The sequence below is a fragment of the Symphodus melops genome (assembly GCF_947650265.1).
Source record: "Symphodus melops genome assembly, chromosome: 11".
Classification (NCBI taxonomy): domain Eukaryota; kingdom Metazoa; phylum Chordata; class Actinopteri; order Labriformes; family Labridae; genus Symphodus; species Symphodus melops.
Genome location: NC_136701.1, coordinates 15,846,718 through 15,874,714, shown reverse-complemented (window position 1 = coordinate 15,874,714; position 27,997 = coordinate 15,846,718). Strand labels below are relative to the sequence as shown.

The following is a 27,997-nucleotide window of genomic DNA, read 5'->3' as shown; positions in this document are numbered from 1 at the left end:
TGTACTTCTCCCTCCCCTCTCTTTCTGTTTCTATTTCTCGCCTTTCTCTTAAATCCCTCAAACAAATGGACTCAGCAACCACTCAACACACACGCTCTGTCAATATCCACCTTGCATGTGAGACCAGTGTATTTCTTGTAAAAATGCCTTCTTCCGTGGATGCTAAAGCCCCCCTCGTCCCTCCTCTTCACTCTCTTAAAAACTCTTCAGGTTTTTCCAACTGAGCGATTCAGGCTGAGGCGGGCGCAACCGCACTAGAGGGAAAGTGAAGTCGTGTTGGACTGGCGCGATATCCTCGCACGGTTCACAACTAAAAGAAGACCTAACGCGCGTTAAATCATGTTTCTATACGATGGAATATGCTGATTTTAAAAGTTGACCAGGGATTTCTAATTGTGGGGTGTTTGCGAGGGATGGCTTTCCTTTTAACTTGCTTATTTCTGGCTTGGTGAGTATGACAACTATTTCCTCTGCATGTTCTCCGACTTTTACGCACGGGAATTAAGGACTGGATCGATGAGTATTTTTTGAAACTCTGTATTTTCCAATGTTCTTTATCCATTTCAATGAACTCTCAATAGTGCTTATGGACTTTGGTTACAGTGCAAGCAGTGTTTGGGGAAATAAGAACGGTGACACCAGTATCTATTTGGACAACATCACGCGCATATTGGATAGATTACTGGATGGCTATGATAACAGGCTGCGACCTGGATTTGGAGGTATGCCCATGACCGTGTCATGTTGTATTGTACAAATTATTGCTCCAAAAATGATGAAATTATTTCATTTTGGCTGAACGAAAAAGTTTTACTCCATGAGTTGTGTGCATCTCATTTTGATTCAGTTATTGTGCTGAAATCATCTAACACGACATATCATTTTTTGTGTGTTATACAATGATGATGAAATTACCAGCTAATGACAGGAAACCATTTGAAAACAGTTTGAAATCAATTTCATATGCTGTCATCGTTGAAGCCAATCTGAGTCAGTTACCCTTATATCTTTATAAGCTATACATCACACGTATCTCTATCCTTTCCCTGTTTTCTGTTTTAGAAAAAAACTTTAAATATCTCTTCAAAAGCTTTTGTCTTTTTTCTGCATCAAAGAAACTGCTTATCCCTCTGCTGTAGGTCCGGTTACAGAGGTCAAAACTGACATCTTTGTCACCAGCTTTGGACCTGTTTCAGATGTTGAGATGGTATGTACTGGAAGACATGCTGACTGCTGAAACTCACACACACACAGGATACAAAGACTGATTTCACTGGCTGACATGCACATGCACATGTTTCATCACTTGTTATCAAAGTCAACGTCAATACACAAACAGAAAAAAAAAAGAAGAATATGTCCAGTTTTCCCGGCATCTCTGTGCATTGGCATCTGAAGTCATGGTCCTCCCAGCCTTCATTATTCCAGCATTTGGGCAGGATGTCATTAGTGCAGCTTAGGATTTTAATCTGGTTGACAATCCCTTTGCCAGAGAGGGAGAGAGAGAGAGAGAGAGAGATGTGGCTGATGTTGGGACGGGGATAGTTTTCTCCTCCTGACATGGGATAGGCTGAGTGCTGTATATCTCCTCTGCACTGCTTAGGCTTTAGGCTTCACTGTTTTCCTGCATCTATAGCCTACTTGAACTATCATGTGATATGCTAGTGACAGTTCCATTGAGAGGCATTTAAAAGGCTCTCCAGGGAATCAGGCCATCCATTTGATCTAAAAGCATCCAGGATAGACACTTATTAAAGAGTTTATGCTTACTCTGTAGATGAAATAAAGTCTATAAATATCATAATTATTCATATTTTAAAAGATGATCAGTCACCAATCAGTAAATTCAGTTTATTTTAATATCTGACAGGGCATAGAAAAAAAGATAAAAGCTTAAATAACCTTAAAAATGAAAGAAATGTTTAATGTCTTCTATTTGAGCTGAATTGTGTTGAGAAGGAATTTCATATATCATCTTATTTTTTTTCCAGTCAAAATACTAAAAATAGCATGAACAGTCTTGTTTTTTTATACTGTTAGCACCATATGAAGAGTCCATAAATTAAAAAAAAAGCAATCACATTGCCAGAACTCCACCAGCAGGTCCATCAAAACCACGGCTCATAAACCCATCTGTTATTCTCTCCGGGGTAACTGGAGATACTAGCAGCACCAGCAGCATTGGAAGGAGACATGGTAGAGATGGTATTTAATACATCCTTAATTCACACTCTAACCTCCCACCCAGGAATACACCATGGACGTGTTCTTTCGTCAGACTTGGATCGACGAGCGGCTAAAATTCGAAGGCCCCATTGAGATCCTGCGGCTCAACAACCTGATGGTCAGCAATATCTGGACGCCCGACACCTTTTTCCGGAATGGCAAGAGGTCGATCTCGCACAACATGACCACCCCCAACAAGCTGTTCCGCATCATGCAGAACGGAACTATCCTCTACACCATGAGGTAAACAGTGCTGGACAGTCAGCTCCAAACCCAGCCAAGACCGGAATAGAGCACAGACCTGGAAAGCAAATCAAACAAACAAGCATCCAAGAATATGCACAGACATGAAAAGAAATGAGGAGTGCTTTTCCGAAAGAAAAAAAAAAAGATTATATGAGGCATCTGAAACTGAAAACAGGCCCTGGAAGGCAATTCAAACAAACATGACTCCATGTCCGTTCCAAAAAGACGATGTGTAGCATGAAAAAATGAATCCCCTCGAGTTACTGATGGCACAAAATGTGATTTTAAAATGGATCAAACATACTTTAAAATGATTGATAATTAAGTAATTTCATCAAAATTATACATGAAAAGTGACCTATAAGCTTGAGGTAAAGTTACTTCTTTCTCTAAAACAGCATAGGATATATTTCTAGGATGTGATACACACTCTTACATATTCAGTTTAAAAATGTATCAGTGTAAAAACAAAAAAGTCAAACCCTTCCTGTAAACATTTTATTATTCTTTCAGATTGACTATAAATGCTGAGTGCCCCATGCGTCTGATGAACTTCCCGATGGATGGCCACGCCTGCCCACTCAAGTTTGGGAGTTGTGAGTTTGTTGGTTTGTTTGCTTTTGAAGCCTTGCTGTTCTGACAGATGGTGTCACTCTAAAGTGATCAGTCTGTCGTAGAGACACTGACTGATGGGGGAATCTGACAGCGCATCAGCAAAGATTTCAATTTGAAATGTCATACACAGTACATGTGGCTAAATCCTGAAAATGTTGTACAAAATGAAAAGTTTTGAGGTTATCTGTAACTGTTATTTTGTATCAGCTACAACACGAGATCATTGCTGCTTTTCCTTTGAATGTCACTGTCATGGGTCAAATTCTTTGATAGTACAAGAAAGGGCTTTTTTTGGCTCAAGGATGATGTCTAAGAACTTTTTCAGCATACTGACATGCAGGTCTGTTTTCAAGGCTTGACAGTTTGTATGCTTATTTGATCTCTTATTCGTGGGAAGGGTCAACTTTGAGTGCCAGACACCGTTGAAGCATTAAAGACTTTTGTGTATTTTAAGCCATCCTCTGAAAATTTCAAAGTTACTTTAAGTTATTTTGCACTTTGAGTCCCAAATGTTTGGCAAGAAAAAAAAAAAAAAAAGCATCCAGCATTATTTAACATAGCTCTTCATATATCCTGCCCTAGATGCCTACCCCATCAGTGAGATCGTATATACCTGGAAGAAAGGTCCTTTGTCATCTGTCGAGGTACCAGAAGAATCATCCAGTTTGCTTCAGTACGACCTTATTGGTCAAACTGTGTCAAGCGAGCGATTAAAGTCCAACACAGGTGAGCGAGAAATTTGAACCAAATATAATAAATTGTACTGTATGTGTTAGATTATAACTTTTTTTTTCTATATTGTATTGAGTATAAACTGTAGTTGTACCATAAATCAACATGCATACAGGCTAATTTAATTATCAGCATTCTCAGTCTGATGAAGCAGTTATCAACAGTATGATTAGTTTTACACAAAAATACTGAATCTTCATGAATGGATGATACATTACTTGTGACTGTAAATTGCGTATCTGCCACCAGAAAAAGCTAACTTTTGCGTTGTTCCTCCTGTCAGGTGAATACGTCATCATGACCGTTCACTTCCACCTACAGAGGAAAATGGGCTTCTTCCTCATCCAGACTTACATTCCCTGCATTATGACTGTCATCCTGGCTCAAGTCTCATTTTGGATTAATAAGGAATCCGTTCCAGCTCGGACTGTGTTTGGTGAGCTTTCATTATTCTTATTTTAAGCTGTACAACTTTGGGTGTTTGTTCCAAGCTCAGTTTCCAAAATCTGCAAGTGTTAAAGTGGCCTTTTATACAGACTGAGGACAAATGGAAAGGAACACATGCTGCACATTACTTTCTGGCTAGTTTTGACAATCAGATTGTATTCTTGTGCCAGAAACGATTATGCAGATAACGTAACAGTCTTCTCGGTTGTCATTTTTCAAGATTGAAAACATTAAAAGCTGTAATGTGAAAAAAAAAAAAAAAATGAAATCACATCAATTTGCTTGGTAGAACGAGGGAGAAGGACATTTTCCAGTGCTCCTGCCATGGGTCTTCCCTCATGGTGTAGTGTCTTGCTATTAAATGGTGGCGTTGTAAGCACAATTTACCTGGTATAACTCAACTTCAATTGTTATAGGAACTAAAGCTCAAATTAAAATTTCCTGGATTCATCAGCTCGCCGATGAGCCAACGTACTTCCTCAATTTTCTGCATCCTAATTGGGTTAAACTACGCAAAGAAGCCCATACAACATTGCCTTCCACTGCGTTAAATAGACAAACACAGTAATTGCAGGATATTTTAACCTTTTCTTCATTATGGCCATTCCTCCTCCACTGTGGTGCAGCTGAAATGGTAATAAATGTCCTTTTTTGAAAAATTGGACATGGAAGGGGCCAAGAGAGGGAGGATGTTTACTTGGCCCTCATCCGAGCACTCACAGGTTCCGCTTGCTCACATTACATTACGCTACAGTTGCCATCAAGATCTTGCCTGGGGAGCAGAGAGGGTGAGAGACAGTGAACAAAGACAGAGACTAAGTGGAAAGACGGAGCGACAGGGAGACGGAGACAAAGGACAGTGAAAAATAACGGGGAAAGTGAGCGAAAGGGTATAGGAATTCTTGCAAATGTTTTTAATTTCCTATTTCCACTCGTGTTAATCTTCAACAAGCTGCAGCTGAGAGCGGAGTAGCACTCTCAGCTGTGATAGGTTACGGTTCTGTACGTCTGCACTCGTCTTTGGAAACACACCAGAGCTCCGATAAGGCTGCACACTTCTTCAGAGAGTAGATCCCAATCATTAGTGATGGTGGAGAAGTTGAGAACCTCATGCTGAAAGCACATCTGTGGCAACTCATTAACCTCACTCGTCCCGCTGTTTTCGTTTCACTCAATATTGTGGAGTAAGATGGAAAAAAAAAAAAAAACCCTGTCTCTTTCTCTGCATCAGCTGTTGTTAAAAAGAAGCTTTGGGCTAACCCAAGGGATGCACACCATTTCAGAAGATTTTTTATTGAAGAGGTAAAATACCACATATTGGATTTTTTATGGCAGAAAAGGCTTAACTTTATCTTCAAACTGTGATAAAGTTTGATTCTTATATCACATCATTCTGCTTATGAGCTACTAAACTGCTTGGAGCTACAAATAGAGGTTCCATATGTTTCTGCTATTAAGAATAGAAAGCAGTTCATCCTAAAAAATACTATTATTGAAGTTTATTTAACGCTTTTCGGTATTGCACAAGATGGGAAGTTGAAAATGAGGTAACCATGAAAGGGAAGTGAAATTGCCATATGGATGTGCTCCACCCTGAGAGTACATTAAGTACTAAGCCATAGTATGTGGTGTGCTGGATTGTCAACAACCTCTCTAAGAGCTGAAAGTCCCTTGAGCGCAAGTCTCACAGACTTAATTGAGTATGGCCTAATTTTTACCTTGCTTTTTTTACCCTATAAAAGCACATAAACGCCCCAAGCATTTCATCTCTTTCCTGTCTTTATATTTCATCCCCCTCCCTCCCACACTTGTTCTTTCTTTTCTTTCTGTCTTTTTCTCTTGCCTCTCCCTCCTACCCTGTCAGGCTTCCTTTCAATGTCCCTCCTCCCCTTTAGCGATCATTTAACTTGAGCTTGAGACAGTGAGCATTGGTTGTCTATGGGAGGAGATTTCATATAAGAGTTGCTTGCTTTCATTGCCGAAGTGTTGTGTAGAAAGAAAAAAGCTTCTGAGACATTAGCAAGTGCATTAAATCCCCCATAAGTTCCTCCACTGCTGCTAATGAAATGAGCACAACTACAGCACACATTTGGTAAAAGCATGGACAGCAGGGCTCAATGGACCTTTTTCCCTGCTTGCTTTAGCTTGATGAAAGTGAATTGGATATATACTTTGTTAATGGGCCATTAAAAGGGATGTTCATTGTCAGCATCTTTCTCTGACTTAATAAGGATAGAATCTGGGCAAGTCGGAGGAAAGTCCTCCAAGTGAGTAAGAGGTGTTTCGCGAGTGGCAAAATATCCCTTTATTTTGACATGTTCAGATGTCCAGACTCTAAAATGTACACCCATGAACCTTTTGTTTGTGCAATGCAACATTCAAACCATCACGTATCTAAGAGAATTCATGAATGGCTTTAGATGCATACAGAGTTGTTCCAGCCCAAGCATCAATCTGGAGCCATAGCCAGAAGTTTCCACATCAAACAGCTTAGTGCCGCCTTGATTTAGCTAAGAAATATATCAAAAACATGTCATTGTCCCTCTCTAAATCCATTTATACAGACAAATCATTCGTCTTCTAAAATATAAAAAACAAACATTCCACTAGTGACTGGCATTGTGAGACGCTTGTTAAGTGTTAAACAAATAGTATCAAATGCTTTGTGGCTTGAGTCCGGTCATCTAAGTGGTTGCATTGCTCGAGAATGTGTACAGATATGTGGCCTCTTTTATTAGCGTGCCAGAGCGGGGGCACGAGTTAGACCCCTTATGGACAGATTACTGACGTGACTTCTTTGGCAGACATCACTGAAGTGAAATGCCACATGGCCTGACATTCTAGTCATGGGCTATGAAACAGAGCTGCTGCCATATGTCGAAAATACAGTGTATCTTTGGAGAAACAATTTTTATTCAGTACAATTATTCAGCATGTATACGCTTTCAATACATGTAATGATATGTTGATACCATGTTATATCACAAACAGCTTTTGTTGAATGAGTTCAGAGAGAAGAACCGGGGCTATTTTTGACTAACACACTGCCAATGCCATCCAAGTTGTGTTTCAGTTAAATTTAGCTCTTTTTCAAGAAAATAAATGTAGTATCTGGCTCTCTGCTAAGAGTTAAATCTTCTGCATTCTGGAATCTTTAATCACAGACTGAGTCTTAGAAAAGAAGAATCGTATGGCTTCAGTTTAATATTCTGGCAATAGCGATACAATCAAATTTTGGGAAGTAAACATGGGCATCACTTTATGGTTTGTTGAACATTTTCAGACCTGCGTATCCGTGATGAAGGTGCATGCTTACACCTGTCTGTGTCTGTGTCTATCCACTCTGCTGTATTGTGGTCTAATTAACACAGAAAACACAAGAGTGCCTCATTTGCTTTGTCTCTGAGATGATGAAGTGATCCCAGAAGTTCTTACCCAGATGGTTGAAATATCCACCGAGATGCTGCCATTTTTTTTGCCACTTAAATGCTAAAATAACTTTGACGAGACGCCCTGAGGTTTAATATATAAAACAATAAGAAAAGAGACTCTGGAGTCAGATGAAGAGCTAACTGGGAGCTATTTATCCTCATTATTTACTGACCATGTACGTGAGTGTATATGTTTGTGCATTCAAAATAAGGTGATTGCAGTGATCTCCCATAATCAAGCCTCTCCACTGTTGTTCATTGACAAACATTCCCATGTGGTGAGTCACAGAGAGACAAACAAAGACATTCAGATACTCATATCTCTCAGGAATATCACTACTCACTGAATTAAGAGTTGTTGGCTAGTTACAACTATGCATCATTCAACACATGAAATTCTTACTCTGTGCACCATTATGACATTGACTTGACATATACAGTATTTCTCCCTCTGAGAGAGATCTGAGAATGCCAAACAAGTCTAAGAGTTAAGATAAAGGACAGGCGTACATTGCAGTGTTTGATTAAGCCATTTAACAAAATTAAGACATAGCCAGGAGGCACTTAGCTTAGCATTGATTCTGTAAACGTGGTAGAAATGTTAACGTAGCTAGCGAAAAAATGTAAGAATCTAGGGAGTTCATGCTTTTGCTGACCCATAAAAGTACTGTGGCTCTTCATTCCTTTCTTTGTGCTCAAATTAAATGGTAAATAATGTTCTAGTTAGTCAACTTCACAGATGTTGAAATGGCAACCATTACCTTTTACCATTACCTATTCGTTGATAAAATGATTCATAATGAGAAAATTATTTGTTTTATCATTCATAAAATATCCCATAATCATTTATGGCTAAACATTTTGGAACTATTAAACACAAGGTAGTGACTTTTCCAAAAAGCCCAGTATAATAACCAGAGGATATTTTCAATGATGTTCCATAACCCTATCCCCTCTTTGTTTACAGGGATCACCACTGTTTTGACCATGACAACGCTCAGTATCAGCGCCCGCCACTCCCTCCCCAAAGTATCCTATGCCACAGCCATGGACTGGTTCATCGCCGTTTGCTTTGCCTTTGTGTTCTCCGCCCTGATTGAGTTTGCAGCCGTCAACTATTTCTCCACCCTTCAAGCTAACAGGGAGCTGAGAAAAGCAGCGGCCATGAAGGCGGCGGCTCAGGAGGCAGCAGCTGCAGCTGCAGCTCCGGCTGCAGCCACAGGGAACGATACAGAGGTTTCATCAGTAAGTCTGCCCAACTGTTTCATAATTGGTGTTCTGTTGCATACATCGACTGATGTGTTCTGACCGCGGATTCAACGTCATGATAGACTGACATGAAAATTCTTGATTTCTTGATTTGATTTGTCCTGCATACTTTTTTTTACAGATAAAATTGCTCATTTTTTAGTGTGTTCCAATGGTGGTACACCTAAAATAAGTTGATGAAAATAGTTGCAGAAGAGAAAGAAATTTATGTGAAGGATATACCCTTGTTTGTGATTTGCATGCGATGTAGTATGTCAGGTTTCTCATTAAAGGAGGTCTTCCTAAGTTTTAGTTACAGAAAGCATGAGGATGTACAGTATTGTGGACACGTGGAAGCATATGATCCCAGGAGACTGAGTTCTCAAAGAAAAATAAGACATTTGGGTCGTGATTTTTCATTATTGAGTAGTTAGTGGGTCCTGAGGCTCAACCAGCTGAGAACCATGAATCAAGGGCGAAGCAAACCTTGACATTTATACACTTCCTTTTCCTTCAGCTACAAGGGTGTGGGAAATTGATCTTTTCGTGTATTTTGGAGACCCGACCAATAAAATGCAAACATAGTGATGATGAACCTAGAGAGGTTCGTACAGGTGCTGTTTGTTGGACTGATAAAAGATTTAGAAACAACACTTCACCGAAGGAAAAGTCGGAGCATTGCAGATGTTATAGATAGTCGTCCCTTTGAGGGTCCACATGGAGTTTTAAAATAACCTATTTGAGGAACCGGAGAAAGACATAAGGACCTGTTACTTGGCACTGTTGGCAAGCAAAAAAACCCACTTTTTTTTAATTCTTATAGGCGACTTCTATCTGCTTCGCTAATTTATACTTCAAAAATTAGCGAAGCAATGGGCGAATGCAATGGGGAAATGTTAATTTATTATCTGACATGCTGGCAGCTGATTTGGTCTGATCTTACTATCTGAGGGTGAAGGGTGCATGAAATTATATGTAATGCTGTGTGTGTGCTTGCCTTTGTTGTGCTTAATTTTACATCCAGATGTGTTCATGTCGGCAGATTTGTACATTTGCCTTCAGCTGGATAGTCCACCTTTCGTTGAACATCCCATGTCCAATGTCCCTGGACAGGTGTTTATGCATACCCATGTTATGCAAATTGGGTGTGCATTTGTAGGCAGGTGTGTTTGCGCGTCAGTAGTATCGGCAGCGCATGAATTGCTAATATTCTATTTGAGAGCGCAATCACTCGAAAGATGAGCTCCCCAATAGCAGCAAATACAAATCTCTGGCCCCACCTCATGGTTTGCTTCATCAAATCAATAGCATCTGCTTTTTTCGCAACACCACCACAATGTTTCACAATCATTCTTAACCGCTTTGGTAGCTAGCATGTCAGCAGCTTATGGCACGCCAAAGCCAGATTAATCAACTTGAAACTAGTGGCCTTTCAATTCTGGTGCAGAAAATGGAAACAGGGGAGTAACTGTGTTGTACTTGAAAGTAATCTGTTGAATCAATTTTTTCTGATAGTTTTTGAATAATTCCATTTGTCATTTTTGGCTTCGTCAATATTAAAAAAACAGATTTTCAGATGATTCTCTGATTCTGATTTGTAAAATGTACGAATGTAAAAGCCTTCTTTTTACACACAGTCCTTATTGTTTAAATTTGTTACTCAAACCATATTCTTATATTCTGACAGAAATAATATATATAGAGATTTTTTTAAACTTATTTATAAGTAAAGGACTTCATAACCAATGGATTACTGACTACTCGCCGTCATTAAATCTTCAGCTCGTGCTTAGTTTAACACTCTGTAAAGTTATAACCTTACTGTTTTTGAACTCTTCTCTTTACATACCATTAAATACCGAAAGAATAAATACTATTTAGTCTATCACAAAAATGAAACATGAAATATCTATCTTTGGAAAAAAATAGGGTAAAATACATTTAATGGTGGACATTACTGAGGTGGGATTCATTTCAGTGTAATGCAAATAATTTTTTGGCTTTCTCCTTTCCCCCACTTTCACATTTGTCGTCCTCAGCTCTAGTCACTTGCTAGTCTTGTCTCCACTTCCTCCTCCTATGTCATTTTCTGTTTGTCTTCCTTTCTTAATCCATTCTCGGCTTGTTTTCCCCCTTATATAACACTTTCAATGTTCTGCTCTTTTTTTTTTTTTTTTCCAATTTGTTTTATTTGCACGGAATGTAAACACATCTGTGCTGCAAGGCATATAAAGTATAGGCTGGATGTGAAAAGAGAGGGTGATACAACTGGTGATGAAAGACCTTTCTGGTATATGAACAGTTTAAAATAAACTATATCCCCTCTTGTATGCATACAGCCGGTGTGTACACAATGGGTCAAAAGTTTCACATTTGTTTTTTTGATGCATTATATTGTACTGCATATGCCCCCTAAAAGCAGAATAGCCACCAAGCTTGGAGATTGATTTAATATTAAATCCAACTAATATATATATATCTTGTGTTTTATATTTCGAGAGACAATAGAAATGGATGAGAGTTTAAGTCCTCCTGTGGATCGAGCAATTTTTTTTTTAGCACACTTTCAATCTATAGTTCCCTTTTGATGACTGTCTATTCTGTCCTCCCTATCTCATTTTACAGTCCTGGCAGTAGATTTTACGAATGTCAATAATTTAAGGCTTGGTTCATGAAAGGATTGTGCTGCTTTTGCATTCACTTAACCTGTGCAAAGGAACCAAAAAGACACTGACTGATTCATAAAGCATACGCAGGGGGGTTAAATCCACCCCTAAATGTGCTGCAGAGCAAACATCGTCTCTTCGTGCCACTGCTGCTTGCAAATATTTAAATGCGACATCATGCAGTTATTTGGAGAAAAAACGTCCCTTTTTCCATGCAAGTAATCCTTGTTGCAAAAAAAGCGTCTGCTCTTCGACGTTTTTTTTTATTGATTTGTTTTTGCACCCTTCTAATTGTGTTTGGCTCTGTTGAGACCAGGTAGTAAATGTTTTGCAGTATTTATTAGAAAAGTCACAGGTAATTGTTGAGGAAGACATGCCTGTCTCTGTATGACTATAGAATACATTCTCAGCATTCAGACGCAAACTGTATAGAACTGTAGACCTTGAGACGGAGCATTTATGGTGACCAAAATGGTGTGCAGTTTTTCCCATTGAGTCTTAATGAATCTTAATAATTCTGAATGAATCTTTGGTTCTAAGGTTTTTCTGGTTGTTCTGTTGAGGGCCATTGTGGGCTGTTAAATTTGTTTTAAAACTACACGAAATTGATTCCTCATGAGATATTTTTTATGCATTTGTGTTGACATTCTTTTTGGCTTTGGCTTTCCGACTTTTTCATTTTTCCTTTGCAAAAAAATGTTTACCTCCTGTTCATCTCTTCTGTCCCATCCCACTCAGACACACACCAAAAATTGCACAAACATGTAACATTATTCCTCTTTTTTTCTGCATCCTCTCCAGCCCCCTGCAGTGCTCTTCATGTGAGCCTTCTAGGCTCTTTACACACACTCTCTCTCTCTCTCTCTCTCTTTATCGCACATGCACACATCTCTTGACCAACCTTCTTTTGCCTTTCTCCCTCCCTTTTTGCTTGACTGTACTATCCACATATCCAAAGTGAAACAATGTCCACTTTAGCCACGCTTCACAGTCCCACACATTCACATAAAATCAGCAGCACACATTAAAAAAACACACATACATACACACTTAATCTGCAGTAAATAATGCCCCACATATCCATACACTTCAATCACCACTCTATACAATAACGTATCCATCCATCTATCCACCGTATATCTATATCATCCATCCATCCATCCCTCTCACCCGGTCCTCTATTCTGCCCCGTTACTGAGTGATAACCACAGAGAGTTACAAGAGGAGACAGGCAGTTCCTCTGTAAATGATGTTGCTGCAGATTACGCAAGAGCCATAGATTAAGGGAATATCCGATGGATCATTGCGAGGTCAAAGGAGAAGGGGGGCCGCCACCACAACAACAAGGGTGGCTCAGAGAGCTGGCCCAGTGTGGTTTGTGTGGAGCGGGACAGAGAGTTGAATGTTAGGGGCCGCTGTGGTGTATTTTTCTGCTGTGTTCTTTTTGTGTGTTCGTGAGAGCGAGTTACACTGACTGAAAGAGAGAGTGGGAGGGATGCATCATGGAAAATGACTGCTTTCAACAAATATGTAGGAGGGAAGACTCTTCATTACACAGAGAAAAGAGAAAAAAAAAACAATGGTGTATCATCGGGAATAGAAATAGCCCTCCACTAGTCACGATTTAAAACAGTACGACCTGTTGTGACTGTCAGGTAGAGCCATAACAGGAATAGAAACCTTTACAAAAAAACACAAGACAAGTAGCTTGTTTAATGAATCAAATATACAACTGTAAGCACAAAGGGGAGGGGGGTGTTTGTCAGAGTGTGTAAAGGGCACTGCATGTATTGTCAGTGTGGTGTTTGTGAGTAGGTGGTGCAGTATGTGGTGCAGGAAATTAATAGAAAATAAAAACAGTCGTGGGAGGAGAAGAAGCAGAGGAAAAGTGAGAGAGAGAAGAGAAGAAGACACCCTTATTTATAGGCTCAGCCACAGGTGCTGGAAAATCCAATGACTGGTGATCACCACTCCGCTGAGGCGACTTCATCTATTATAGCAGGGCAGTTGTATTTTCACTAATAGTTTGTCCTTGTTAGTGTTATTTTTTTAAAGCTCAGGAAAGAGCAATGGCTCCAAAAATTGGATATATTTAAGTCCAACCCGCAGTAGAGAAAACCATTAAGATCCTACCTCATCACTCTGGTCTGCTAGCATTGACAGAAAAGTGGCTTAAAACTTTAGTGTGGTGGAGTGTTTTACCTACAGGGGATAGATTCTAGAACAGAGATTTTAAAAGCAACTTATTACAAAAACTCAGTCTTTTGGTAGAAAAAGTGGATCCAGGCAAAAATAGAAGCTTCAGCATAAAGCAAGGAGAAATTGGAAATCCCTACTCTCTGCTATGAAGCCATACTAAAACTTTAGGGGGTTAAGGCTCAGCTGTGCTAGACTTTTTTTTTTTTTTTTATAGCTTATCGTGGTTAAATGATTAAATTACCGGATGACTCCAAGGAACCGGAGATCGTTTTTAACCTCTGGCCATTTATTGGGATAATATCCCTGAGAATGCATTGGTGAATTTTGTCGGTTTACTATTTTCTTTCTGGTGTGTATAGGGCACTTAATAGGGCTGGGATTGTATTTTTTTCTGTCCAAAAAAACTCATGTGACACTATTTTTTTATTTGACAGTAATTTTGACAGATTTTCTGCATTTGATTGAATATTGTGGCACAAAACCATTTCCCTCAAGAGGTTGTGGTTTACAGAGTCTGACCTGTTGTGTTGTTTCTCTGTACTTTAATTTTCCCCAGTAAATGAATAAATATTTTATATGCATATTCATGAGACCCAAAAGTATAAACTGTACTACAGATCAATGATTTAGTGTGAACCCCAGACACTTTTATTGTCAAAATTAGTTTTCATCAATACTGGTATCGGCTAGTGTGCGAGCCCAATCAACAGTGGCTATGCTTTTGTAATCACTGCGTGATAGCTGACCTCATTTGCTCCTGGCTTTCTCAAGAGACGAGATTGCGACCCATTGCTACTCCCTTTTTCAACCGACACATCTGTATCCTGTTTAATGCCGGCCATGTAGAGAAGAGAAAGAAAATCCCTACTGTTATTGGCTATAGTTGTCTATAGTGCATGGTCCTGATCGGTCAAATGAGATGTCAATCAAAAGCTCCAAGGTCAAGAATTAGCAGCACAGAGAAAATAGTTCAACAAAGGCAGAACTTTTGAATCAATCCGTTCTTTGTGGATGTTATGTGTTTGGACCCTTGCTGATGCAGCAGGACAGTTTTTGTTGTAATATTTTGACTGGAAGAGTAATGTAGACCATTAGATACCAGTAAAAATGAACTACAAAGAATTGTTTGTTTGTGGGTGGTCTGACAGATGCGTAGATTGCTGCTGCTGTGCAGGTTGGATCTTGAAAAACGTTACATGGTTGGAATCTCAAGAATTGTGCATGTAGATTTCAGAATTAACCTAGTAACGGATATCGAAGTAAATGTCTTTGTGAACGGTTGAAAGAGTTGCATTGTTGTGCTGCTCTATATTTAAAAGATATTGCAAAGCGTATTTGTTTGCAGATAAGGTTTCGCTTCATCCTTTCTTTTTGTGGTGCAAAATGCATTCTGCAGCACTCCATTTTTTCCATTTATAAATAGTAAAAAAAACTGCGGAAGCTAATATACAGTATGTAATACACTTGCTACCTTTCCTTATATGTATCAAGACAAACAGAACATTAACATTCATCTCGACCACCGACTGATAATGATCCAAATGTGTATTCACACCCACTCAACACCTACACAAATGAACCTCCATGCACTTACTCCCATTCCATAAGGGTAGTGCACAGATAGAGTAACCTTAAACGTATACAATGAAATACTCATAGGCACTCCTACATGTAGCTTCCATCCAATCCTCAACACACACACACACACACACTCATTTATATATATATATATATATATATATATATATATATATATACCTATCAGCCTTCACACATCCATCAGTCAGTTCCCATCCTCCATGTGTCAATGTGGGTCTGTTGGAAAGAGCAAGAGCTGATCCCCCTGGGGTTCGACTAGGAAGAAGACAATCAAGCCTGTTGTGGTTTTCAAAAATAGCTAGTGTATCGGAGCAGCAATACAAGTACACACATAGGAAATCATCGCTTATCATATTTTGTTGGGAGAAGAACCATTATATTAAGTGATAGCACTGAAAGACACTAAAAGCTGTTAGCCTAGAGTTATCTAAGTTGCTAAGCGAGAGAGAAAAAAAGACCTCCTGGGCAAATATTTTTTGGTCACACTGTCTATTCTTTTTTTCAAGTTAAGCTTGATCGTATGCATGCGCTGCAGTTCAACACAACTGACAGATATACACAGTAATTTTAATTTAGTAATGAGTAAGCTTAACAATAGCAGGACCAGATGTTGGATCATCTGGACCCTCTCCTTACTACCCCTGTCATGTTACTGTGTTGTTTTGCGAATCCTGATCTATGGTTTTCATCCCTTCTTTTAGTGCACACACCTTTAACAGGACCTCATTATCATTATTATACTAGTATTTTCCTTTTTCCTTTTAACAGTATATTGAAAAGAATGTTATAATTAATGGGAAAAAAAAAAGTCTGAGGGAAATTAGTCCCTTTTCCTCTCTTGCTCCCTCCCTCTCTTTTACACTTGGTACTTGGCAACTACGAGTTCTATATAACAGTAAAGACTTATCTTGCACTGAAGTGATAACAATGATGTGAGTTTCATGCTTCGCCAAAGAGAAAATGTAATTTATAGAATAGAATAGAATGTCTTTATTATCATTGCAGATTATACTGCAAAATTTGCTCTGCTTCTCTAAAACTATAGAATAATGTTCCTCTCATTAAGCCATACACTCTTTGCCTATCTATTAAATGTATAAAAACTTCAATCCATCCATCATTCACTTTTCCTGTTCGGGATCGTGGGGAGGCTGGAGACAATCACAGCTGTCATTGGGCGAGAGGTGGGGTACACCCTGGACTGTTTGCCAGTTAATCACAGTGCTGACATACATAGACAGACAACCAGCCTCTCTGACACCTTTCACACCTACGGGCAATTCAGAGTCACCAGTTAACTTACAGTAACAACCATTTATGGGAGCATCCGGAGAGAATCTATGCAGGCACGGGGAGAATATGCAAACTCCACACAGAGAGGAACCTCCTTACGTGGAGCCTTATAAAAAGTTATAAAAAAAAAAAAAAAGTTAGCTATAAAGCAGAAGTTAAAAAAGTATTAAGACCTCTGGATATTATTGAGTCTTATAAGGATAGAATTGCACCTTGATTGTTATGAATTAAAGATAGAATTTTGCACGAAATGTTACCATAAATTATAAAAAGTGTTTTTCCTGCATTCAAAACTCCTGTGGCCACAACCACCTATTTTTGCACCACGACTGGCCCTTGGGTCTAACAGGTGTTTTCATGAAGAACTACGTATTCAAATGACAACATGTTTTGACGATGCCATTTCTTACTGCAAATATGACATTATTGTATTGTATGTCGATACAGTGCTCTTAGTTGAAAACAGTTATATTTTTGGAGCAGCGTCACTATTGTCAGTTTTAATTCTCTCCTACTGACCAATCAAAGTCGAGAAGGGGAAGTACTTCTGATTTCAGCTTTGTCAACAATAACGGCAGAGAAGAAACTAAACTGACTTGTCTTTTCAAAGGGTACAACATTCTTCGCATGTTTCCTTGGTGATATATCCTTGAACAAAAAAATGAATATTAAGTACATGTACACACTATCTTAAAACAAACAATGGTCATTACAGAGGGAAATGGAAGTTAACTTTGGTGACCTAGAAACATAAAGCCAGTGAGATGCTCTCTGTGAGCGCCTCCAGCGCAACTCAAGCTGTCAACAGTAAGTCCTGTAGTGTTCAATGTTGTTCTTTCATTGGCTGGGAGAAAAAAATGCTTTTAAACCTTCGTGTGCGGATCTTTTAGGCCCCCAACACAACTTCCTGATGGAAGCAGAGCTGGAAGATGGATAGGAGCGAGTTACATTCTTCACTATGCAGCTGGTTCTGCAGAGACAGTGCTATCTGAAGGTGTCCTCCAGTGACGGTAGAGGGAGAATGATTCTTTTTTTGCAATGTGCTGACTCTCTAGAGAAATACTTACAGAGTAAGTTGGAACTGTATAATATAGATAACACAATGTCTTGAGCCTCTAAAACAAACGTGAACCTCTATATGTAGAGCTTCAGTTCAGTCATAGGAAAAAAAAATCCCCGGCTGTATGTGGATCTCTTCCTCACCCCGTTATCTGCGTGTTTCCATGGTTACTCTCCAGACATTGGACTATCATACAGAACTGGAATGACAAGAACACTGGATTTGATCAAAGACACAGTTGAAAGTTGCACATCTAAAGATATCTGCCACACAACATAATGTGTATGTGTCGATGGAAGGGAGCATCAGCACAAGTTCAAACTAATGTGTAGTTCATTAATAAACATTCGGTAAAGTTCAAAATTGTACTGTGTGCAAGTGAAAACCACTGCATCTGCATTCGGAGCGATTCATCTCGTCTCATTCTCAGATTGTCCTCCATGCACTTTTGGAAGAGCTTCCCTCAGCCGGAGGATTGTTAACAGCTCCTCAACCTTTAGAGGAACAAGTAACCATGTGGCCTCACAAATACAGCCAAAACCAAGTGACTGCAGTTTTTTCTCCAAGATTGCAGTTTGAGTACAGCTCGAAATACAGGACCTTTAAGTTCTGGGTTTGTAAAGTTCATTCCTCAAAGAAAGTAACAATTCAAAGTCTACAGTGCTGTAGGCCATATTCTGCATGGAAAATAAACATGATCCAGTGACTGTTACTTAATATAAGCAATACTGTATGAGGCAGTTAACTAGTGTAAATATTACATAAATGCACGCTGTCTGTTTTTGAAAATGGTCATAATCATGTGGCCAATGTATGCAAAACCCATGACCTCATGAAGTATAGCCTTGAAGTCATTTAAGCTTTAAAGAGAGAAGATGATATGATGCTTCTGATGATAATTCTCATTCCCTTAATAAAAAAAAATGGAGCCACTCTGAGGTACACAAAGATTAATATAGTCCAACACTATGACTGTACATAGGTGTTGTTCTTCTTTGGTTTACAAAAAGGAAGCTTCTCTCGTTCACTCTCTCTGACTCTACCTACAGGCAACTCTGTGTTCCTTGACCCATTTCCCAGGCGTATTCTCTCTCTCTCCCCCTCTCTTTGCACAGATACTGTAGCTGATTTACAACTATTGGAGCAGGGAGCATGTGCCGAGCTCTCGCTGGTTTGTTGAAAGTTGACGAGGCATAGCGATAATCATGTGTCAATACACTATGAGCCTCTCTCGTTTAATATGTTTTGTTTGCTTCCCACAACTGCATCAGTCTTTACGGAGCGGGCTGGTGGAAATCACATCAAATCTGAAACAAAACAACATTGATTTCCTTTGTTGGGCTTAATTACTTTGGTTCTCATTGGTATTCTGGACAGAGTTTTAGAGTCACACACACACATCCCAATCACTGATCATCTCACAGCTGCGCAAATACAGTATGCCTTTAAATTCAGAATACTTTTGTAACATTTTGCTTGATTTCTTTTTTCCTAATTAGGGTTGAAACATTGATGCTATGAGATGTCTCCCCTTTACAACATGCTGCACTGTTATCATGCAGAACTAGTTTCCAGTTTTGACATTATTAGCACATAAAATATGACGTTTTATGATGCCCTGAGTACAACAGCACAGCAGCGGTTCATTATTTATACCCTTATATTACATCATGAAATATTCCCTTTAATGTGAATTTCCTCTGACAGATGCTATATATCTTTCCTCTTTACCTCTCCCAGGTGGATGCCAGCAGTGTTCTGAAGAAGAGGATGAACTCTGCGCCAGTATTTGACCGCCCTGCAAAAACATTTCCCAACCCACCCGTCAATGCCCAAGCCTTCCTGCAGCAAGGTTCAGCTGTACCGGCCAACAACGTCCTGACTGGCACCAGCATCATAGACAAATACTCCCGCATCCTCTTCCCTCTTTCGTTTGGCGCCTTCAACCTGGTCTACTGGATCGTTTATCTCACCAAGGACACCATGGAGATGTCCAGGTGAACAGATGGCACGGTTCTTACAAGTCGTTCCAGCTTCTTCCATCTAATGATCATTTATTTGCTTAAGCCCTGCACAACCTCAGCCAGGCTTTTACAATACATGTAAACAAGTTGTGTCATGTGTGTGCTTGCAATATTTAGTGTTTATTTTATACCAGGTCTCATGGAAAAAAAATGATCCTGCTTGTTTGACAGTCATTTCATCTACAGACTCTTCAGTGTTTCTATACGTGACCTCACGTAAGCACCGAATTTAAACGATACAACAACATGCACAATTGTTGTTAAAAAGGTAACAACTCTAACCAATATGCTGTTGCTGACCTATCGGACCAACAACTGGCTTCTATAACACAATAATCCAACTGGGTTTCTGCAGTGAGAATATACACAAAACATTTTAATGAATTGCTTTGATGCATTAAGTAAACGTTTCTAAAATTTGTCCACCACGTTTTCTTTCTGCCAGCTCACAAAACTGTGGCTCAGCTGCTACCACCAACGTTGTGTGAGTTAAATATACATGACAACATTTACAGTGAAATGTCCACGGACACAAGCTGATTGCTGATGCTGATTATCTGTTAATATGTATATGTAATTACATTGAGTTTATTATGCAAGTCAAGATTCAGTATATTACGTGGAACTATCCAAACTAAAACCATATTTCAAGCTCCATGTAGAGCTGATCTATGAAGGCATGAATAATGTACATCGTGCAGTTTGTGTTTGTTTGTGTGTGTGTATGATGGAGGCTCGTATGTGGATGTACAGTATGTATTTGACTATTATATGTTTATTTTCCTTTTTATGCGTGTCTGCCAGCCTGAGAGCCCATCATTTATTCAACAGCAACAAAAAGCACTTACTGCTCTAATAATTTACCATATGGCTTTTCTTAATGTATCAGCATAGTTGAAGAATGGTCACAGGCTTCATACAGTCGTTGAATTATAATTGCATTGCAAGATCACGGTGCAACGCTGGCAGGCTTTGTATTTGTCATTCAGTGTTTTGCACTGAGTCCAGCACTGCAGTGCCAACAGGCTGAAGTCCTAATAGCCTGTAGGTGTTTGTTTTCTTCATACACAGTGAACCATAGCTGCAATGATGGCACAAAAACGCACACTAAATTCTCATTTGTGTCTGAGTTTATTTAAGGGCTATTTTCAAGACATAGAATACACTGAATCAGCTGAGCCAAATGTAAGGCCCTGCAAAGGCACCATAGCGCCTTAAGCTAAATGTTAAGCTGTTCAGTAGCCAAATGAACTGATTTAACTTTCAGCATGCGTTGATTTTAGTGCTCACTGTGAACAAAAAGGTACTCTTAGTTCCCTGCTTGCTGATCTTGTCCTGTTCATGTGTAGGTAGTGCTTTTTTAAGGAAAAATCGTAACCTGCTTTATTTTTTTTATTTTTCCAGTCAATCCTATCACTCCCTATTACTTTTTTTTTGCCCCAGGAAATGCAGTAAAACTCTGTTTCTATAGCTCGTCAAGTGCTCATCTATTCAGCTGGCCTATCAGGGAAATGTCCTGTCATCTCAAAATCCTCAAGGTTTCCTGCTATCGTTCTAGCATCAGTTGGAGAGGCAGCAAATCCACTTTCCCTGAAATTATCCAGATTAATGGGCTTGTTTCTTTTTCAAGTGTTTCAAGAGAAACACTCAGGCTTCTGCAGTTTCTCGCTGACGTGGTTGATCTGATACAATGTGTTCTACCAGATTACCTTGCACAGAACAAACCTCCATGTCGTTGCCTCAATCACAATGCTGCTATGTGGACATTGTCTCCAAGTCTTTCTTGTGCTCTGATTACTGTAAAGGTTTTACTGTAGAGTGCTCGAAAAACTTTCACAACAAATGGTCTCCATGTTTTCATGGTAAATGTCGTGAATTGTAACACAAGATTCCCCAGTGTGCTACAATAACAGAGAAACTGACCTTTTGGCATTCTGCAGGCATTTCAGCAATGCCTTGTATGCCATGAATTGCACCAGACTAAACCTTGCTCTGCTTTAATTCTTTAGCTGTTTACTGTTACTTTAAAAAAAATGTTTAAGCCACCCTCAATACTGAACAAAAACATCCTTGCTGTAAATGCTAAAATAGCTCTTCTTGTTGCAAACTTTGATAGCTTTGGCGAAGAAAGCAAAGCTGCCTGCAGTAAGTCGTGCCCAAGAGCCAGTGTGTTGCCTGAACACGCTCATAGATTTTAACAATCTATGCAATGGGTCAGTTTGCAACTCATGTTAAAAACATAAGCGTCGGTCACTCTGGAGACCTAAACAACTGCTCTCATGTACAGAGAGTTCCCGACATTGTACTGATGTGGGATATGTGACCCGGGCATGCAAAACATGCATCTGACACACTTTTCAAAATAAAAGTTCAATCTGTTTAATCTGTTTTGAACCTACCTGAATTTTCACATCATTATTAATTGTCACCCAGTGGATATGTTTAATGAAACTTGCAAAGCAGTTTATTTTTTAAAAATTATTTTTGTGGTTTATCTGCAAAACCTTCTTAGAAAAAAAAAGAAGTAGTCTTAAATTATGCAGGCCTTACGCAGACTATGTCCATAATTTAAAAATGTCAAGTAATTGGTAGTGTTTATTTTTGTACTGTTTCCCTCTTGTTCTCTCCCTCTGTCCCTATAGTCTAACACAGAACAACTCTGTCACCCTTCACAGATGCTGCTTTTGGTGTTGTAGAAGTTACGTTTATTTCAATCGGCCTACTAACAAGCCAAAGAATTTTGGCTGTTGCGATCTTGCATTTTTAGAACCAGAAGTGACCATATTTGAATGATAGCATAGCCATGTCTCAATAGCTACTACAAGTGTAGCATTGACGTATCACTAAATGGTACCATATTTACCAACATAAACATCATCATGAATTTCCCTCGGGATCAATAAAGTATCTATCTATCTATCTATCTATCTATCTATCTATCATGCTGTATTAAAGAAGGCTTGATGAGTGATTAAGGCCATTGCCTTCTTAGAAAAATGTTAGCTTCGGCACTAAATCAACTTCGAAGCAATGTAAATTCCCCCTCTGTTTCATACTGTACAATTCTTTCAACCAGTGGAACAGCACCGTGATGGACTTAAGAAAGAATGCAGGTACAGTACAAGCACTTTTGACACTAAGAGGCTACATCTACTTCTTATACAATCAACACAGGAGAGACAGCATACATGACATCACAGCTTGATATGACTGTGTGCCCATTCTTTAAAAAGTCACTGAACCAAAATAGGCCCTGGTGATATAAACATTACAGAAATAAGAGCAGTAATCTGTGTGATTGAGGGAATTAAATGAGCCTGTGAGGATGTGCAAAAGCTGTGCTGGCATATGACCGAAGTCTGCTGGACTTTGTTATGGCATGTGCTGATTTTCATTAGGCCTGATGTTTCCAAGATGTTATTCAATCAGATTTTACATCTGGCTAATGGAAATGCATTTTAAAAAAAAATAAAAAAAGTGTAAACGGGGTAAAATTATAGTAATGCGCGTTTAATTGAGCTGAACTCTGAATCTGTACAGACAAGGCTCAAGCTGGAGTGTAAAAAGAAAGCAGTGCTGCACAGCTGAATCCCACTACACGGTACAATACTTCACACTTCACAATTAACACTTTACCGTTCATTACTATTTCTATTCAGTACCACCCACCCAAGTGACCCTTTGATTTTTAGTTAGTTCCATCTTAATCCAAATATTACTACTTATAAATGAAAGTCAATTCACGCCACATAAATAAATATCCAGCTCAAGTGGCTCAAACTGAAAGCAGATCACAATAAGTGCAGCAGCTCCCTTTCATTCTTTGTAGCTTTGCTTTTTATCATAGAAGGTACTCTTACAAGGATGAGCTGGACCAGAAGAGATCTGTTTGTGTCTGTGCGTGTGTGCAGGTGGATTTGTGCACGTGTCTACTTTTGTGAGGATACAGGAATAGAAGTGTATTAATGTGCCATGGCAGCAGTGACTCCCGACTCAAGGCTATTTTAATGAATAGCGCCATTCAGGGTGAGACATGAAGGAAACAAATTTGCTGAAAACACTTCCTTCTGAAGGGCTCCAGCTGGTTGCTGCCTGGCTGGTGAGCTTACTGGTGTGGGTGTGTGTGTGTGTGTGTGTGTGTGTGTGTGTGTGTGTGTGTGTGTGCGTGTGTGTGTGTGTGTGTCAGAGCGGGTACAGCAGGTGATAAGCCCTTCTTCTCTTTATTGCCCATCAGAGTGCCAGGATTGAAAAACAACTTCCCCATTGTTGCACGTAAATCAAAACCACTAAATGCTGTATCCAACTCAATTCCTATTTTCGGTTGCAGGACCAGAGCCATAACTTTGGTGTAATGATCATTCAATTACAGGCCATTCACACAGGGAGCGAAGAAGACTGATAGAAACAGCGATCCCCCATCTATCATATTTCTCTCGGCGGTCTTGCGGGAATTGCTACATCTGCCTTTGTCACCTAGTTTGTGTGTGCTTGCATGAATGAATTTCTCACACATCTACCTGTGTTTACATGGACGCCTGTGTGCACTCTGAAGCGTAAAACATTTACAAATCCTTCTTGAGAGATAAATTGTTATCACAGCAGAAAACTGCTCTTTGTCCATGACTTGGTCGTCACTCTCTCTCTCTCTCTCCCTCTCCCTCTCTGCCCCGCTATCCCTCACACTCAATTGCTTTCTCTATTTCCCACTTTATCTCGGTGTCACTCTCTCAGACACACTCTCTTCCTCTCTGTTCCCCCCTTCACCCCCCACACTGAACTTCATGTACTCTGCTTCCTCTACGATAAGACAGGGCAGCCCAACTAGCTAAGCAGAGTGATGTCCCAAAAACCTCATCTCCACAGCATTATCATGCAGTCATTTTAGAGCACTTGGGAATCCGCTCTGTAATGACTGCATGGAGCCATCTGTTTACTTGAGCAAATGAAGCTAATGAAACAGGGTCGGCTTATTCAAAGAGAAATGGTCGAACCACGAAAGGTCAAAAGTTCAGTCACTGCAAGAGACGGTATTAGTCTGTCAGCAGCTGCATGAACTGCCAGTGTGCCCCAAAGCAAGACACTGAACACTACTCACTCACAGCCAATTCGATTCGGAGTAATTAGTTGCAAGAGGGGCTTTTCCATTACTAAGAATACAAATCTTGAAAATGGTGACAACAGAAGAGACTGGCAAAATCATAGATGATATCAATACAAAAAAGGTGAATTCAATGTGAACAAAAAGCAATTTGTGTTGAATCTTCAAATATGTCAAAACAGCTGTAATTGTACTATTATTATTCATGCATGGAGGCAACACAATAGTTTAGATATTGATCTTTTATTGAAGTAAACGGTCAGCTCCATTTTGTTCATATGAGCTGATACTTCCTGCAATATTTGGAACAGTAAGTCGAAGGTAACACGTTTAAAGCCCCCTAGAATAAGGTGTGTTGAAATAGTGATTGAATTAACCTTTTTTTTTTTTTTTTTTCTTCCAATGTCTGGCCACTTATCACAGCTCATCAACGATGGTATTATTCAGACACATTTTAAGAAAACATTTACTCGTACCATCAGGACACGCTAACACAAATCAAAACGCATACAAAATAATAGGTAGTAAAAATGCATATGCTTTGGTGTCCACATATTGTAATTGTTAACGTCATTGTTAGATACATGCAGCAGTTGCCAAGATTTTGAATTTTGTGTTGAACTAGGACTTTACATCTAATCGCATTTTTGTCGATTACTAGATATAAGAATTTGCTATTAGCATATTGCTAAAGTTTAGATTTATTGCAATAAGCGACAAAAATGCATGCATGTATTGTTAACAATGGGATCTGGACTTAGGCGTAATGAACACACTTTTACACCACTGTAATGCTTTCAGAAAAAAAGCTTAAAGCAAGCTAACAGCTACCCCCGGTACCCCCGGTACCCCCGGCACCACCTGTCACCCCAGTTGGTGCCAATTTAAAAGTGGAAAACAAAGCTTGCTGTTTTTAAATGATGTCAATGTAGAACAAACCTCCTCCATGACACGCTTTGTTTGTTTTCATTGGCTCTACAGGTATATGCGTATATCATGTTAATGCGTATAACATGTTTATTAGGCACTGGGACCACTCATAGATACACACATTTGTACTTCAGCGGCTTTAGATGGTTTATGTACATCAGGCGACCTTATTTAAACCATATAAATTCATATGGAGTAACTGTATCACACTGGTTACACGTACATAGGGCCTACAGCTGAAAAAAATCATCATGCAAAATTCAGTAGTATATGGCAGAGATACCTATTAAACCACATTGCTGATAGTACACCTTGTACACAATAGCAGCAGAAGCAGTTTATTTGGAAAGTATGTGCACTTTAGAAAGTGAAATCCAATTAAAGCATCTAACTTTAAAACCATTTTGCCTTTTAAGCACATGGATACAGAAGATGATCTACCACCCAAATGCCTCTTTTACCTAACAACCCAAAACAAAGAAAGTTAGCGCTTTCTATGCCAGCAGCCTTGTACAGTATAAGTTTTCTGGCTGGAAAAGGCTCACAGTGCTGTCAAAAGTGCCTCCTGCTTTCACACATCAGGCGGAGGAGGTGGAGGTGTGAACTACCTGGCAGAGGTACCCAGACGAGCTTCACAGGGTCTCTGTGAACAACACTGGCAGCAAGGGACTGAATAATTCCAAATTTTAAATTCAGCCAGGAATGAATACCAGCCTCCACAGCATCCCTGAACCAGAGCATGCTGTTACATCATCCTACTGTGCTTTTGTGCTTGTGTTTGTGCAGGCAGATGTGAAATGAAGTAGGTGTGTGTGTGTGTAGGTGTGTGTATGCATAAATCTGTATGTTTGAATATGTTTTAAAAGATCCATAATTTGAAGCAGACCATGTTTTTTAACCGTGCAGCACACCAGGATGCTCCTCTCTCTCTTCCTGTATCTGCTTGAAACACACTGTGTACTTGGTAGCCATCTTTTTACTCACTCTGTCTTTATTTCTCTGTCTTCTGTCTTACAGGGACACCGTCTAAGCCAAGAGTTCGATTCAAGTGCACAGGAACACACAGAAACACAAACATATACATATATACACTCAATAAATAGATGACACATGTTTGCCAAGCATTCTTTTATGCCGCCTCAGTGCATTGTATTTCTTTTAAACTCCCTTGGAAAGTGAGTGTGTTCAGAGCAGGTGAACCAGCTCCAATTGCCAACTTGACCCGGGAGCTCACAGCGTGCGTGCCCCAGGCTCTGGAAACATTTCAAACAGGTATTAAATCTCTTGCTGTCCCTAATGCTAAAAAAGCCACACATGATGACACTTTTTTCTGTATCTGTCTCAATTCCCTGCTCAAGTCTATGGGGCAAGATGTAGCTGCTAAGCTAGCTAGGCTGCAGAGCCAGGGGTAGAGCCACTACTTTGTTCTTCGTAGTTATTTTTTTTGTATGCAGGATGCATGCATTCCCACACGAGTGTGATATTGCATGAGTTAAATATGTCACATTCCCTATAATGATACTTAGGGCACACAAGGGGAATGGGTGCTCTCTCTTTCCTGACTGGATACACTCTGACTGACTGACTGACTAGCAGGAACTCTCTCACTTCCAGCCCTCCTCTTTCTTTCCACTCCTCATTTTCTTCCCACAACACCCATTTGCAAAAGCATTTCTTTGGTCCATTGGCTTAATTTCCCTCTGCTGATGGAGTACTGAGGATGTGGAGCACAATCTTTAAAGTGTTTTTTTTTTTTTTTTTTTTAATGGTGCGTTCCAAATATGCATTGCCAGGGTTGAATATTCACTTTGACGTGCAGATTTAGAGAGAAAAGAGGAAAAAAAATCATGTCAAGTATTAAAAACATGCACACATACGAGAAACTTACACATAAAGTCTGTAATGTTTTCCACATTGACAGCGTTGCTTGCCCTAGATTTTTACACAGGTACAAAAATAATAAATGTCAGTGGATAATTTAATGATAAGAACAAAATAAGTTGTCAAAGTCTAAAGCTGTGATGTATTTTTTTTTTAACCTAGAAACACCCAACACCTGCCTCCAGCAATAGAATTATGCAAGTTGTACTAGATATTTCATGTTAGCTGGAGGAATCAGTTAAGGCTGCAAAATGTATGACACATAAAACACTTCATTGCAACTCCATTAGATGTAACCAAAT

General features: G+C 39.4%; 2 protein-coding genes across 2 annotated transcripts in view; one reads left to right on the top strand and one right to left on the bottom strand.

Moving 5' to 3' along the window:
- The window catches only part of gabrb2b (gamma-aminobutyric acid type A receptor subunit beta2b), a 107,143-nt gene that overhangs the window by 72,262 nt on the left and 6,884 nt on the right, over positions 1-27,997 (bottom strand). The window lies entirely within an intron of this gene.
- On the top strand, positions 25-27,996 carry gabra6b (gamma-aminobutyric acid type A receptor subunit alpha6b). Its single transcript, XM_079356667.1, has 10 exons — positions 25-448; positions 604-722; positions 1,140-1,207; positions 2,249-2,469; positions 2,986-3,068; positions 3,670-3,813; positions 4,103-4,255; positions 8,665-8,942; positions 19,503-19,759; positions 26,832-27,996. The coding sequence occupies exons 1-10, from the start codon at positions 360-362 to the stop codon at positions 26,842-26,844; spliced, it is 1,425 nt and encodes a 474-aa protein (XP_079212793.1). The 5' UTR covers positions 25-359; the 3' UTR covers positions 26,845-27,996.

Coding starts and splice junctions, on each gene's coding strand:
- gabra6b (XM_079356667.1), top strand. CDS start 360: ATGCTGATTTTAAAAGTTGACCAGGGATTTCTAATTGTGGGGTGTTTG. Junction 1,208..2,248: donor CTGTTTCAGATGTTGAGATG/GTATGTACTGGA, acceptor CCTCCCACCCAG/GAATACACCATGGACGTGTT. Junction 2,470..2,985: donor ACTATCCTCTACACCATGAG/GTAAACAGTGCT, acceptor TTATTCTTTCAG/ATTGACTATAAATGCTGAGT.